The following is a 14,071-nucleotide window of genomic DNA, read 5'->3' as shown; positions in this document are numbered from 1 at the left end:
AATGCAAATAAAATGCTAGTCACTTCCTTTAAATTACCAAAGAAAAGGGAAACCACTGTAGACAAGGAAGGGATCCGATGCCCTCAGACCTGCCTCAGGTGCTGCCCTGGCAGTGAAACTATCCGAGCTGGAAAGGGAATCTTGCTTTCTGCTCTTGCTGATGTCGATGCTGGGACCAAAGACGGGACACAGGCTGGCCCTCATAATGGCGTGGACATGTGGAAACACAAGACAAGGCTGGTGTTTGCTCCCACCCTCAGTGAGACCTTGAGATAGAGAAACACTGCTTGGGGTATGCCCACTGCACGTCGGGCCTTCACATATTCGCAGCAGGTGCAAGGGGATTTTATCTTGCTGCTCGTCACACCACAGGAGGAAACAGAAGATAACTCTACATTACTTCTTGTTACATGGGACAAGGGACAACCCCCCCCAATTAATGTGTCCTCAGTTAAATAAGGGATGAAACAAATGCTATTGCAGGCCCAGGAGGACTGGAAAACTCCATCACAGGGAAGGGACAAACCCTGCAGGTGATGGGATGAATAAGACATCTCTGCTCATGTACCAGTGCAGAGCGAGGCACTTACTTGAGCAAATGCTGGGCTACTGATGGGTGAGCAGTGAGCCGGCCACTGTACATCTCCGAGGAAGCCCACTGCATGACGGCCTGGTGCATTCGGTACTGCACCGTCAGCATCTTCACAATCTTCTCCCCGTACCTCTCGACGAGGCGCTCCATCAAGCTGAGCGAAAGGCCCTTGGCAGCAGCCCTGCATGGGAAAAGCAAGTCAGAAGCGGAGTCTAGATGTCTGATCCAAAGTGATGATCTAAGGTGCAGATGTCACCCTCTTTGGGCTAAAGCATCAGTCAGCATCTCACTACAGACGCGGCCCCGGCAGTGCTGCAGCTGGACCTGAACGCAGTGTTGACCAGTGCTATCGGGGTTAAGCTGCAATGCCATCGGAGCAGCTGCACCACCTGCACTGGACCCTGCTGAGCACCCTGCTGTGGCTGGGATGGCGTTATCTCCCAGGCCTTCCTACTCCGTTGCGCTTGGGTACCAACAGGCGGTGGAAAGGGAGCAGAAGGCTGCAGGGTCCCACGCGTTATCTTCCGGTGTAGGCTCCCCAACAGGGTGAAGACCCTCAAGGATAGACTTCTGCCTTGTGCAGAGATCAGATCAGCCTGAACGCATCAGGGCGGAGAGGTGCCTGCTTCCCTTTCCCGCAGGGAAATACTCGGGAGTGTTGCCACCGTAACGCAAGAGATACAACCGGTATCGGCTATCCCAGCCTGCGGCGGTCAGTTCTCACACCCCGATGTGCTCAGCGTGGTGGGAACAGGACGAGCGAGGATGCCCAGGTTCTCTGCTTGGGGAACCAGCTCCAGAACAAAGAAACCTCTGAACCTGTGAGCTCATCCTGTCAACATCCTTAGTCACGCTGCTCGTAACGAGCTCGAGACACTGCATCTGTCAGTGTAACACTACACCCGCGTTACTGCGAGCTCAGCAACGGCACCAGAACCACCCAGTGCATTAGCATCAGAGCTCGACCCCAGATCTTGAAATGCTTGGTGTCAGCGCAGTCAGACCCCGCTAATGTTTTACTGAGACGCTTGTGGCTCAAGCGTTCTCAGTACACTCACCCAGACTGACGCACTAATGCATTTCAGTGCTCGTTGCTTTATTACCCATTAAGAAAACCAACACTCCATCACTTCTGGCAAAGGTCCCGTGCTTACCTCTGTGGCACAAATTAATAAAGCTCCTAATGAAATAAGCCTTTCAGGAGCCTAATTGCTTTCTCTTCACCACACAGAAAGGGTTTGTTAGAAGCATCGCCCAACGGTACTGTCTGAGGAAGAAGGACAAGAATCGCTGCGCTTTGGCTTTGCTTTTTGAGCATTTCAGAGCATAAAGAGTTTTTTTATACTGTGCATCCACTGCCTTGTACAAGACTGTGGTTCATGGTGAGGGGCTCTGGTTGCTACCAGAACACAATGAACACGCACAAAGATGATGAAATGATGATAGAGAACAGCTCAGGAAAATTATTTCTGTCAAGGCTAAGGGGCACAGCACGTACCCGATTGCTGCCGCGGGAAGCCTCACATTACTACATGGCAACACAGCGAGCATTGTGTCTGCTGTACTGGCCGGCCCTGTCATGTTAACAACAGGGCACTTGGTAAATATAACATGAGACTGCAAAGTCATTAAACCTGCAGAAGAGAAAATTGAAGGTAGATCTTTCCGAGAAGTTGAGTCTCATTAGCCCTCCTCGCTAAATCACAGAACGCAGCATACACAGGAAAAAGGGGTCATAAACTGCGAACGGACGCACCTGCAGGACTTTGGAGACAGCGCTGCTTTTTCAAAGGCTGTTGTAATGCTAACAAGCCTTGAACACCACGTACAGGCACAGAAGCCAGGAGGAGGGTTGGCAGGTTTGCAATAAGGATGTTGTGCTTTAGGCAACAGAGTTTTCCAGCTGTGCCGGGCATTTTGCTGCTGATCACGAACCACCCCGAGGTTGATGTGAAGCTTTTACAGCTCCCCAGCCCCAGTGCTGCTACTGGCACGTACTTAGAGAGGTCCTTATGCTCCCAGCTGAGAGCGCGGGAGCAATGCAAGGTGTGGGTGAGAGAGCAGTCTGTCAGAGGTGGGCTGGGTTTTGGGGAGGGGAAGGGGATTAGGTGGGGTGAGGGGAAAGAGCAGGACGTGGGGCTGGGGAGCTCATTGCCATTGTCAGGAATTAGCTTTTCTCCTTCCAGGCTCATCACTGAATGAGAAGGCACCGACAGCCCGCTGCTCCCAGCTCAGCTCTGCCCCACGGGGGCACGCTAAAAGGCAGCCTTGATCACCCAGGCAAGGGGGAAAGGAAGCGGTTTTAATAGGGAGAGTTGTCTGCACTCAGGCGAAAGCACCCACATGAAATATCTGTTCCTTGAGGAACAGCCCTTCCTCCTGCGTGACCAGCAAATCTGGAGGTTCAGAGCCCACCTCTTACTTGATCTTTGCCTAGAGCATGACCACTATCACCAGGATAAAAATGCTTCTGGTTCCTTCCACCAGCCATCCCCTCCTGACAGGCTAACTGAAAAGCAGGTCACATATTGAATCACCCATAGGCGAGGTGATTCTTGGGGCCAAGAGGACACCATGAGGCTTTAATCACCCTGACCAGCGTCAGCTGCGACCCACACCCTCTGCCCACCGGCCCCATTTAAGCTCAGCACTGGCCATACAGCCCCTGCCTGAGTTGTGTCCTAGCTCTCTCCTGGATGGAGAGATCTGTGGACCTTGGATCTAGGCTGCAGGTCACTTTGATCCTGTCTTTAGCTGTATCTTCTAGGTAGAACCCAGACCCATGTTGTGGCTTTGCTTCTAGCCCACCTCCTGATGCAAACCCAGGCCTGGTCCACAGCTTGCTGGAGCTGCTGCTGAGCCCTAAGAGCCCCCGCTCGCTGTGCTCAGGCCACGTGGGGCCGTGCCCTGGTGACGATGATGCTGTTCCTGGTCTTCGCTGCTGCCCGACACTGGCTGTGCAAGTCACATCAGGCGACTCAAGCGAGAAGTGAAAGATACCAAAATGAGATGCTCTCAAAGCGTTAAAGGGATGCAGCGAGCTTGGCAGCCTTACCAACCAAAGGTACGTCCCGTTTGCTTCTGGTCTTCACTCCCCTCTCTCAGCTTACAAATTCTTGCAAGTCTAAGAGCAAGCCTAAAAGTGATTTTTTATGCAGGACTGATGGGAAAGCCCTGGTGTTTTTTAGCAACAAATATTCTGAAGCATTTCTGGTAATGAAACACAGTAAAGCTTGGGGAGGCATTAAACCTCACAGCAAGCCTTAGAAATAGTGCTCTTCTATATACTAACAGCACAGTTTCCACCACAGGGATCTACATGAAGTTGTATGTTGAATTAATAATGAGGATGTTAAACCGCTTGCGAATATTTCACCTGTTAATAAATTTCCTATTATTTTACCACTCAGTTAATTCCTGCTATGGCTGATTTCTATGCCAACAAAATCATAAGAGCACTGAGCAAAAGCATTTTTAAGTATCAATTGCTTTAGAGAAATTAAATCGGGACAGGAGGTTGGACAGACAGAATCAAGCACCTGATGCTCTGGAGAATCTACTTTAAAGTACCTAAAGCAAAGCTAGGAAAGCTAAAATTACTGAAACCAGCCCACAGCAGCTGGTGTTTGCTGCTAACCTGGTTTCACCTTGCTTCACACACAGGAGAAGGCTGTACTTGGCTCAAATGCACCTTCCCAGGGAGGGGGTGGGGGTACCAGGGTAGATCCCAGTGAGGGACGATGAGGCCCTGCTGCCCTCCATAGGTAAGGCTTTCCCCTCCAGCTCTTGGAAGAAATGCTGCATGTTAACGGTGATGGCTGTGGCCAGGTGGAGCCCGGTATTTCAAAGGTTTTTGTGCCCACCATCGTGTGAAATATCTTTTATGGGCTGGGTGCGAGGAGTCAGCCTGCCATGTAGATGTCAAGAACGATCAGCACTAGGGGGAACAAGAGGGATGAAGCTGTGCCCTCACTCATGTTCTGTCCGTTCTTATCCTCTGGTTAGCTGGTCTCCTTCCTAAGAGACAGGAGGCATCAGTGTGACTCTGATCTCTGCTGTACACCACCGAACTCAGACAGCGCAGTCTAGAGAAGGATGTCGCTGCGTTTCCCTACCTTGAGAGCTCTGCATTATGCTCTTGGATGTCAGAACAGGCCGAGGCTGTTGTGGACATGCAACGTATTAGCTGTCCTTTGCTTTGTGCCCTGAGCTTTTCTATCCCGGTATAGGTTTAAGAGGTTTCCAAAAGGTAAAGTAGTAGTAAGTGAGGCTGTGCAGAACACCCCCTTTCTCTGGGTATTGTGGGGTGTTTTTTTTAATCCTTGCAAATATGACGGAGGCGGGGAGCTTGCTCCTTCCAGCTTTGGGGGTTACCACAGAACACCAAGGCCTGACGCTTGCTCTTCGGTGACAAAGTGAAAGCGAATCCACTTGGACCTGGCAGGCAAATCAGCAAACTACTGAGCATGGAGGACTAGCACATGGATGGGGTGAAGACGTCCAGCCTGACTGCTAACAAACCAGGCGGCAAAATATCCCCGTACCCGCCTAAGAAACTAGTTGAGAGCAAGAGGTCTGATAAGTATCTGCGGATATCTAAAGAGCGTAAAAACAAATTAATAAATCAAAGCCCTGATGTGGAGACAAATCAATTAGGGTGTCGGGAAAGGACGGAATGAGGACTAAAATGAAAACGAGGAAAACAAATGTTCCTGTCAGACAGCAGAAAGTGTCCTGGCATTGAGATGCCCTCTGGGACTGGGCCAAAACCCAGCAGGAGGCTTGAAGCTGATGTCCATGAGCTTTGGAGCGGGCTGCCAAGAGAGGAACAGCAGGGGACTGGCATTTGCCATCGCTGGGAGGTCGTTCAGAAGAAATGCCTCCAGCACAGGTAAGATGTGGGTGAATGTACTGTAAAAGGTGTGTGTGGGGATGCCTCTGCGTCCTGAGAAAACTCCAGGGATGTCAAAAAGCAAGAGAAGCACCCTTCAGACTCCGCCAGAACTCCCTTAGCCTCAGTGGAAGACAACCCGATGATGATAATTGATAAATGCTGAATCCATGGAGGAAAAAGCAGGTAGCAAGAAGGTAGTTACCCCAGACAGGGCCCAGCTCCCTGAGCTGAGCGCAAGCTGTGCGGAAGCCCAGTCATCTGACCGCACTTGCAGTATGGCTCCTGCAAAGTATTCCTGTTTAACAGAGGCTTCCTGCTTAGGTAGGACTGACTTCACATACCGTAGTAACAGACGATCCTTCTGGCAGCCCAGATTCATCCCGGCTAACTTTAGACCCTTCACTGAGGTCCCGAAAATAGGAGTCCACCCACCTCAGGCCTGCTGTCATCAATGGAGGAGAAAGGGAAGGTAGGCGGAAGGGTTTGAGGCCGCTGCATGAATCATCCCTGGAAATAGCTTATCGTTTTCCGTTAACCAAAGAGGAGATGGCAGGTGATTCGGTGCCTTAATTAGATCTCTGGAAATACCTAACAAGATGGAGGTAGATGCCTTTGTGTTGCATCTTGCAGCCTGCAGGGACTGTGAAAAGCGCAAAGCGGTGCTCTCCAGCATCTGCTTTCTTTGCACCGTGCAGGGGGATGATGCTGTAAAGAGGAAAGCTGTGTTACGTGCCTCGTTCGATACAGCAAATGCTTTTAGTTGGGCAGCAATTAAAAACAGGGCCAGAGTTCAGATCTGTAAGGAAAAGAGCTAATAATTTTTAAAGGTGTTTATCTGAAAAGTAATTGGATTTCTCAAAATAAGTTGCTCTAATTGATCAAAATTTGTTAGCTTTTGCACTTAATTAGGAGGCCAGTGAGCCAAACTGTCAGCTGCTCCAGCTGGACCTCACTGCACGTCTCCATCACAGGCTGGCCGGGCCATTCCACTAGACAGCAAGAGAGCTTGAAAGAGAGACACTCTTTTCTTTCAGCGTTAGGCAGTTTTGCTTCCTACCAGGATAACACGTCGCATCCCAGGTATTTCCCACGGGACAAACACTCTGCGTTGTGCTATTTAAACCCGCTGGAGATTCAAATGCTCTGTCCAAGAGCCCTCTGCTCTACAGAGCCAGCAGAGTTGAGGGACATGTTGGTAGCCTGGAAAGAGGAGAGGGAGACTTTGCTATTCCCATACAGAGGCTAGGACTAGAGGGGAAGACTCCAGATCAGGGCCTGCCTGATGAGCACCCACTCCAGCTTCTGTATGTACAGTTAATACCTACCAGTGTACCCATCTGCGGTTACTACCTGTGGGGCTGCTACTGAGAGCTCCCGCTGAGACGAAAGGTAAAGCCATAAATAGCTCAAAAAGCTTTATTTTCCACTTGGTTTCCTGCATTCTCAGTCTTCCAATAGTCAGCCACCTGAGTAACAGGCAAAGCTTGAAAACACCCAATTTTGAATAATTTTACTTACTAAGATGTCAGCCTTTAGAAGTGAGGGGAAAGTCAGGAAAGATGGACTCGCAGACAAACGCCAGGCTGGGTTTCAAGACATCTTGGTCAGTCCTAGAAGCCACCATGGGTGACCTGTATGACGTGGGATGAAATGGGGAGAGTAATCCTCCTTCCCCCTTCACGCTGTTTATCCAGATCATAACGGGGACTGTCTCTCACTGCATACACCATGCCTAACGCAACAGGATATTACCTGGAGTTTCCAGTGCTGAACCAACACTTCGATAACAAATATAGAAAGCTGGGTTTTCTCTGGTTCCATCCTGTGTGGCTTCTCTTGTAGCTGCTACTCTGGTTGAGTTCATACGATGGCTTTCGCCTGAGTGCAGGAACAAACTCAGGTCTCTGCTTTGTTATCTATTTTCACAGAGCTGAAAATCTGCTAGACTTTCACACTTTGACGGATTTGCTTCACGTTGGCTAATAGGTGTCAAGAGTTGCTCGGGGAACTGAGAGAAGACTGGCTGGCAGAGGCAGCTGCCTTGTAGCAGCTTTGCCTTTTAGGCTAAAACAGAGAGACTTGCCTGGAGAGTGGCAGCATTGGAGAGCACAGCCCATAATTCTTCCAAGTAAGCTGAAGTCAGCTTGGCTTTTTGCACTTTATCTTCCAAAAGGCAAGTGTCTGCGAGGCTGAGCTCTGGTGACTGGTGTCTTGTCACACCAGCACCCAGGTCAGGGAGCTGCTGATGCCTTGAGCAATAATTTTGGTTAGTGTAGCAAGTTTTTTTGGATCATAATTTACTGGGAAGCCAGGCCAAGATATAAATCTGTTAACACTATTGATGCAGGCACGCGTTCTGTCTGCTCTACTTTATTTTATATCTATCGAACTTTAGGAAGGGAACAGTGTGACGCAGTGTTTTAACACCCCTAAGGTTTCTTGTCCAAAAGGGATTACCCCACAAGTGGTGGGAGCTGACCGAACAACTGACTTCCCTGCACGGTTGGTAACCCTGCCAAGGCAGAGGTCCAGAAGATCTGACTTCTACCACACTTCCTCTTAATTTTACAAAGACCAGTTCTTTGTGCAGCTGGGATTTTGAAAACATGGGAAGAAAACATGCAAAATGCAGAAAAAAACCTGTCAAGCTCTCTTTAAAGAAAAACAATGGGAGCAGCAAGGACAAAAAGCTTGGTCCAAGTCACACCCACAGGATCTAAGGAGCAAAACAGTGTTTCTGATGGAGAACGAGGATGATATGATCACCTGTGACCACAGGAGAGATGCAAACTAGTGGTGGCTTTTCATCACAAAGTCAAATGAACTCAAAACTGAGGGAGAGGAAACTCCTCAAGCAGGACCAGGAGGCAATCCAGGAGGCCTGCAGCAGACGGGTCCTACCAGTGAGCAGCTTTTTGCTGTTGATTCCACGACGCAGCGCCAGCAAAGGCTCCAGGCATCAGCCATCATGACAGAGCAGAAGAAAGCAGCTGGGCAGGTGGTATAATGTTTTTGCAGCTCTTCTGAAGAAAATCTGCGTCACTTCAAAGAGGGGCCAAAAGTGACATCAGTTGAGCGTTAGACCTGCTCACCCGTAGTGACAGAGTCCGTATGTCTACTATGTTTTGCCCTTAATCTGACAGTCTTGGATAAAATAAGTCTCTAGGCTCTGTTCCCGGGGTTGGGCAGCCCTGTCTGCCTCGCCAGCACACAGCTGCTGTCTTGGGACCACAGTGACTGTTTGGTGAGCATTTCCACCCACCTAAAGGTTCTGAGCTTGTAGATCAGCATTGCTGTGGCAGGAGTGTGAGACACAAACAAGTGCACTTCCTCAACCAGCAGCATAAGCAGAGGAAGGGCACCCACCTCCCTCTCCTCTGTCTGTTCATAATTTGCAAAAAACTTACTGGCACAAGCAGAGAGAGGGGTGAAAATCACAAACCAGTGCCGCTGCTCAGAATGGCAGCCAATGAATCCTGCTGGCCGAGGACAGCAGGAAGACTGGGGCATCATGCAGCTGTGTTACAGTGTCTGGTGGAGAAGAGGAGCCTTACACATCACTTAAGGAAAAGAACGATAACCCTGGAATTAGAAGGACCCAAGTGCAAATTTCTTCTCGCCAGTAACCAGATACTTACTCCAAAAAGTACCCTGCACATCAGGCAAAGAGCTCTTCTCTACTGGGACAGTTTTGTTATCTGACTCCATTTTAAACCAATTCCCCATTAATGTAAGCAAGCAAGGCTCTAGCCTGCAGCTAGCCCAGCTGCTTCTTCCCACCCCAGGCTAATAATATCTGTCAGTTTAGCACAGATTACAGCCTCTCTCCCGCTCCCCAGCCTCGGCCAGCCACTTGGCTTCTGTGTGGAGGTAAAATTACTTACTCCCAATTTACAGATGGGGAAAACCAAGCCACAGAGACTGCAAATTCTCAGTACCTAAACAGCGAGACAAGAAGGGTAGGGGGTTCTGGACAGGCTTTTTTCAGTTCACCAGCCTAGATACCTCTGCCAGACAGGGGGGAGTGTGCTCATCACCTGCCAAGATGCAAAATGCAAATGCAGAACAAGCATTTGTGCATCTGATGATGTAAAACGAGATGGTACAGTGCCTTAATATTATTTGTGCCACCTCTTCGCCACCTGCTGTGAGCACCTGTCTCCCCTGGATTTTTTATTTCCCTTGTTCAAAATTCAAGTGAGGTTATAGATATGTATCTTGCTCATTAGTTTTTGGAAGCAGGAGAGAAAGGTTATTAAATCAGGCCTATTGCTCTGCTTCTGCACAATGACTGTTCAGTAATTCCAGATCTAGAGCTAGATAAACATGCACACATTTCTATTTTAAACAACCTGAAGGCTCCCCAGTAGTATTTGGAGCAGCCCCCTCGAAGCACAGGCAATTTACACTAACTGCAGATCTTTTTCACAAACTAATTGTTCTTAATAGGCATGTTGTAGGTATTGTGAGGTTTTATAACCACGGTGGCGTGTGTGATAACGCAGCGGCTGGGTGAGCCAACTCCCACATTAATATGGTAAATAAATACATGTGGAGCCACAGAAACAGGATTTAATAAAGGGAAGAGAAGACTTGGATTAAACTGGGTATGAGCCCGAATTCACTCTACAGAGCCTGCAGTCAGCAAAGAGGAGGCAAACCAGGCCACCCTTCTTGCCAGGTGCAAGGAAACCTCATGTAGAAAAACAGACTATCTTTCTTAAAAACAAACGTTTTAAAGTTTATATATAAACACTGGTCAGTGAAACCAGAACCTGTGTCTCTGTTTTGTTCACCTTCTGTTTGCTTACCATTTTACTAGTTCGAATGGCTGATGTGATCGTTTTAAGCTGTTTTTTTGAACAACTTCTCGAACCACTCTGAAAATTACTTTGCATAGGAGAGAACTGAAACACAGCGCTACTAAGCAAGCGGAATCAAAAACATATCTCTGCTGATGACACATCTCTCGGGAAAACCATCTGTCAAAATATACACAATTTTGAGTAATCCAAGAGTAGTGCATAGCGTAAGTACTCCTTCTCACTAAGGATTAAAACCAAAGCAAACACGGCAAGCTCAACGCACTGAATGCTTTGGAGCCGGGGCGTGTTTCAGGTGACTGGGGGGAGGATGCAGGCAAGCACGTGGAAAGCGACTGTCAGGCCCTCAGCGGTACCGGCCAGGCCAGGCCAGACCCTCTGCTTATCTGCTGTTTGTCTCAGCAGTACCTGCCCCTCACGCAGAGGCCCCAGCAGAGCAGCAGGACCTGACGTCGCTACAAAGGCTTTTTGAGCAGGGCTGTTTGCACGATGCTGCAGAGCAACCTCTGGCGTTCCCAGTGTCACAGATCTTCCCAAAACACAGTTTGGCGTGAGTTTCTGCTTGCTCTTCCTGCCTCTTTGCGCTCGCCCTGCCTGTCTGCCTTGCGTTTTCTGCAGAGGGTCCTCTCTGTGGGCACACAGCTCCCAAGTAAATGTGGGACAAGGACAAAAGGCAATGCCGGAGAAAGCTGGGGCTCTAGCTGCTGGATTGTGCCCCCGATGCACCTTAAAGGACCTCTGCAAAACGAGCACAGCAGTGCTTCAAAGGCAGGCAGCTCCCTGCCACTCGGAGCAGGTATTCCCACTGTGAACAGCCAGGATTTGGTGCAGAATCACCTTCTGTTCCTGAGGCTTGCTTTAGCAGCTCTGCCAAGGTAACTCACCTAAGGTTGTTCCTACAAAGCAGACTCCTGCGGGCCGCACCGCTGCTCCCACACGGGTGAGAGCCTCACTGGCAAGGTGCACGCACCCTTGAGAACTCCCGGTGACTCCAGAGCGGGGCCGAAGGCTGCCTGTCAGATTGCTCTCCCTTTCTGCAGAGTCGAAACCCTCGCCAGCCCTGGAGCAGCTGCACAGCAGGCGCTCGTCAGCACAAAAGGCAACTCTCCGGCGCCGTGCTGACCTCACAGGCTTTGCTATTATGTGGTTCGGGCAGCAGCAGGTAAAACAACCATCGTGTCCCCATGCGATAGGAAAGCTGGCTCAGATGGAGCCACGTTAAACTTTAAGCAGTGGCTACCAGTAAAGCAGGCCTGACATAATTCTGGCACTGTGACCAAACCCAGCTCGCGGGGCATACCAATAAATAATCCACATCAGCGAAACCTCTCGACACTTGGGGCATTCAGAAGCAGTTGGCTGCATAAATAACAGGAGGCCCCAGGACCGCGGACCGCTCCTTACTTGTGAGAGATGATGGTGGGGGGAAGCTGTTTGTGATCCCCGGCCAGGACGCACTTCCGAGCCTTCAGCAGAGGTATCCAGCAGCTGGCTTCCAGGGCCTGGGCACACTCATCTATCACCACGAGATCAAAGTGATCTTCAGGAAGCAGCTTCAGTGGGCCATCAGAGGAAGCACCTAATTAAAGGAGAAGCCATACAGCTTAGCAGGGGAGCACAGAGGAGCAAACTACCTGTTTTTAAAACAAACCACACATGCTTTGTGATTGAGGGAGGCAGGTAAAGTAACGTTTCTTTGCAGAGGTTTAGAAATTCAGCTCTGTAGTCCACGCCAAATACATATACATTCATATGTACGTGCCAGAATTATTTTTGCCAATTTCTGTTTGTCCTTCTTTGCCCTGGCATCTGGGCCCAAAAACTTCCAAGACTCTTTGAAAGCAACAGTGAAACCCAAACGACAAATAGAATATGCTTGAACAGTTCACCTGGAGCAGGAGCAGAGCAAAAGCACTAGTGAACACCCGCTCTCCAGCCCTCAAATGCAAACAAAACCTCTCACCAGCCAAAACTGAAAGGATGAAGGACTTGAGATCCGCCTTCCCTGACACACTGAGGGACATCCCAAGAGGGAGAGATCAGCTAAGACCCTGCCTCCTCTGCCCTACGGACCCCGGCTGTGCTGCTCTGCCCTTCCTCATGGCAGCAGGAGAGGGGAGAGCGCAGACTGTAACTGGACAACCACGGCAAGGTCTATTTTTGTACATCAGACATCCATTTGTAATGTCAAACAAATAACCCTTACGCATGTCCTGCTGTAATCCAGGCATGAACCGATATTGATCCATGCATCGATCAGAACTGTGAGTTTCAGAGGCATCAAAAACATCACTGCAATTCATAAGAAAAAGGGATGCAAAAGGAGAGGAGGATTAAGAAGCCAGCATGCCAGACAAAGAGATTTTTATTCATGGCGTTCACAGAAATGTTCTTCCAAAAGCTCCAGCGCTATTGCAGTGTAGCTCTGAAAGCAGCTCTGATTAGGGGTGATTTTGCTTTGCCACTGTAAATCCTGCTGCCTCTACTGCTTTGCATCAGTTCAGCTGTTACAGTTTGTCAAGTGAGGCACCATGTTTTCCTTTAAACATTTTTTTCCAGCCTATATGAATCCACGCTGGTACCAAGGGGCATACAGTTTGAACAGTTGTGCCATGTGAAGGTGAAAGGAAAAGAAGTAAGTAGAAAGGTTCTCTCTATCTAAAATGTGATGTGCAGCTGGTTTTCTTCCCTTACAGCCTTGCAGCTCGACTTGAGTTTATCGAACTCCCATTAACTAAAGGTCACTGCTGTCCCTGTGTGTGGCCATGATAAAATTCTCTCTGTGCTGAACCTAGCAACAGAGCACTTTGGCTTGCGTGAATAATAATTCCCATCAAACTACGTGGTTTCAGACAAATACGAAGATGACTTAACTGAGAAAAATACAAAATCCAAACCCCTTGTTTGTCCGACACCTTTTGCTGAAGCAGAACTGCACAGACCTCCACGCTGGCTAGCGAGCCTTAGAGTCCCAGGAGAAAATCACGTCTGATCAACACAGCAGTCAGCACAAAATACCGGTTTTACTGAAAGAAGGAAACCTCCCCCTGTTTTTTCAGGCAAAGTTAAAAGAAGCAAGAGGCCAATTCCCAGCAAATAATGCACCAGAGGATTTATCTTTCCTTTAGCCTTCACACCAGTAACTTGTGAACAGCCCTGGAGGTTCTTTTTTTATGATCTAAAATTATTGATGTTTCCTTTCAGCAAATAATCCCTGAGCAACCAAACCTGAAGATTATAAGTGGTCCCTGGCGTATTATACATCTGATCTGGAAAAGCACTTTAGCACGTGTTAAACTTTACGCTTGCATTGCCTTTCAATCGCCAGGGTGTTGCTTTCCTGCTTGTAGATGCAGATGTGCCTACGTGTGCTGCCTGACGAACACATGGAACTGTTCCCTGAATCCCATGTCGTTTACACCACTGGGGTGACTTACAGAGCCAACCAAATACACGCAGACTGAGAGCAGGCTATGGAAACATGTGCTGTATCTAGTCAGTCACAGAAATTAGCCAAGCAGGAAAGCAATTCCATGTGACTGATGAAATCAATAAGCAGATTGCACACCTCCGATAGCACTTGTTTACTCACTGAAAGCTCAGCTCCTACTCAGAACTAGCAAAGATGGGCCATGTTGGCTCACACCAAAGGCCCTTCTGGACCCATATTCTTTGCTGAACAACATCACGTGCTGGGGTGTAAGCAGGTAGAATCCCACTGTGGGGGAGTTTGAGAGCTTGCAGCAAACTTGACTGAACACT

At 49.0% G+C, this 14,071-nt stretch overlaps 1 protein-coding gene across 2 annotated transcripts in view; it reads right to left on the bottom strand.

Moving 5' to 3' along the window:
- IGHMBP2 (immunoglobulin mu DNA binding protein 2) overlaps positions 1-14,071 on the bottom strand; it is a 47,321-nt gene that overhangs the window by 14,170 nt on the left and 19,080 nt on the right. The window contains exons 8-10 of one of the 2 annotated variants that reach the window (XM_075095304.1): positions 11,714-11,888; positions 11,280-11,378; positions 591-773 (exon numbers count right to left, since the gene is read on the bottom strand). In XM_075095304.1, coding sequence (XP_074951405.1) covers positions 591-773; positions 11,280-11,378; positions 11,714-11,888 — 457 coding nt within the window. The remainder of the gene's footprint in view (positions 1-590; positions 774-11,279; positions 11,379-11,713; positions 11,889-14,071) is intronic. The other variant, XM_075095305.1, reaches the window with a different exon arrangement.

Source organism: Phalacrocorax aristotelis, chromosome 5, assembly GCF_949628215.1.
Source record: "Phalacrocorax aristotelis chromosome 5, bGulAri2.1, whole genome shotgun sequence".
Lineage (NCBI taxonomy): Eukaryota > Metazoa > Chordata > Aves > Suliformes > Phalacrocoracidae > Phalacrocorax > Phalacrocorax aristotelis.
This window is presented reverse-complemented; position numbering and strand designations above follow the sequence as displayed.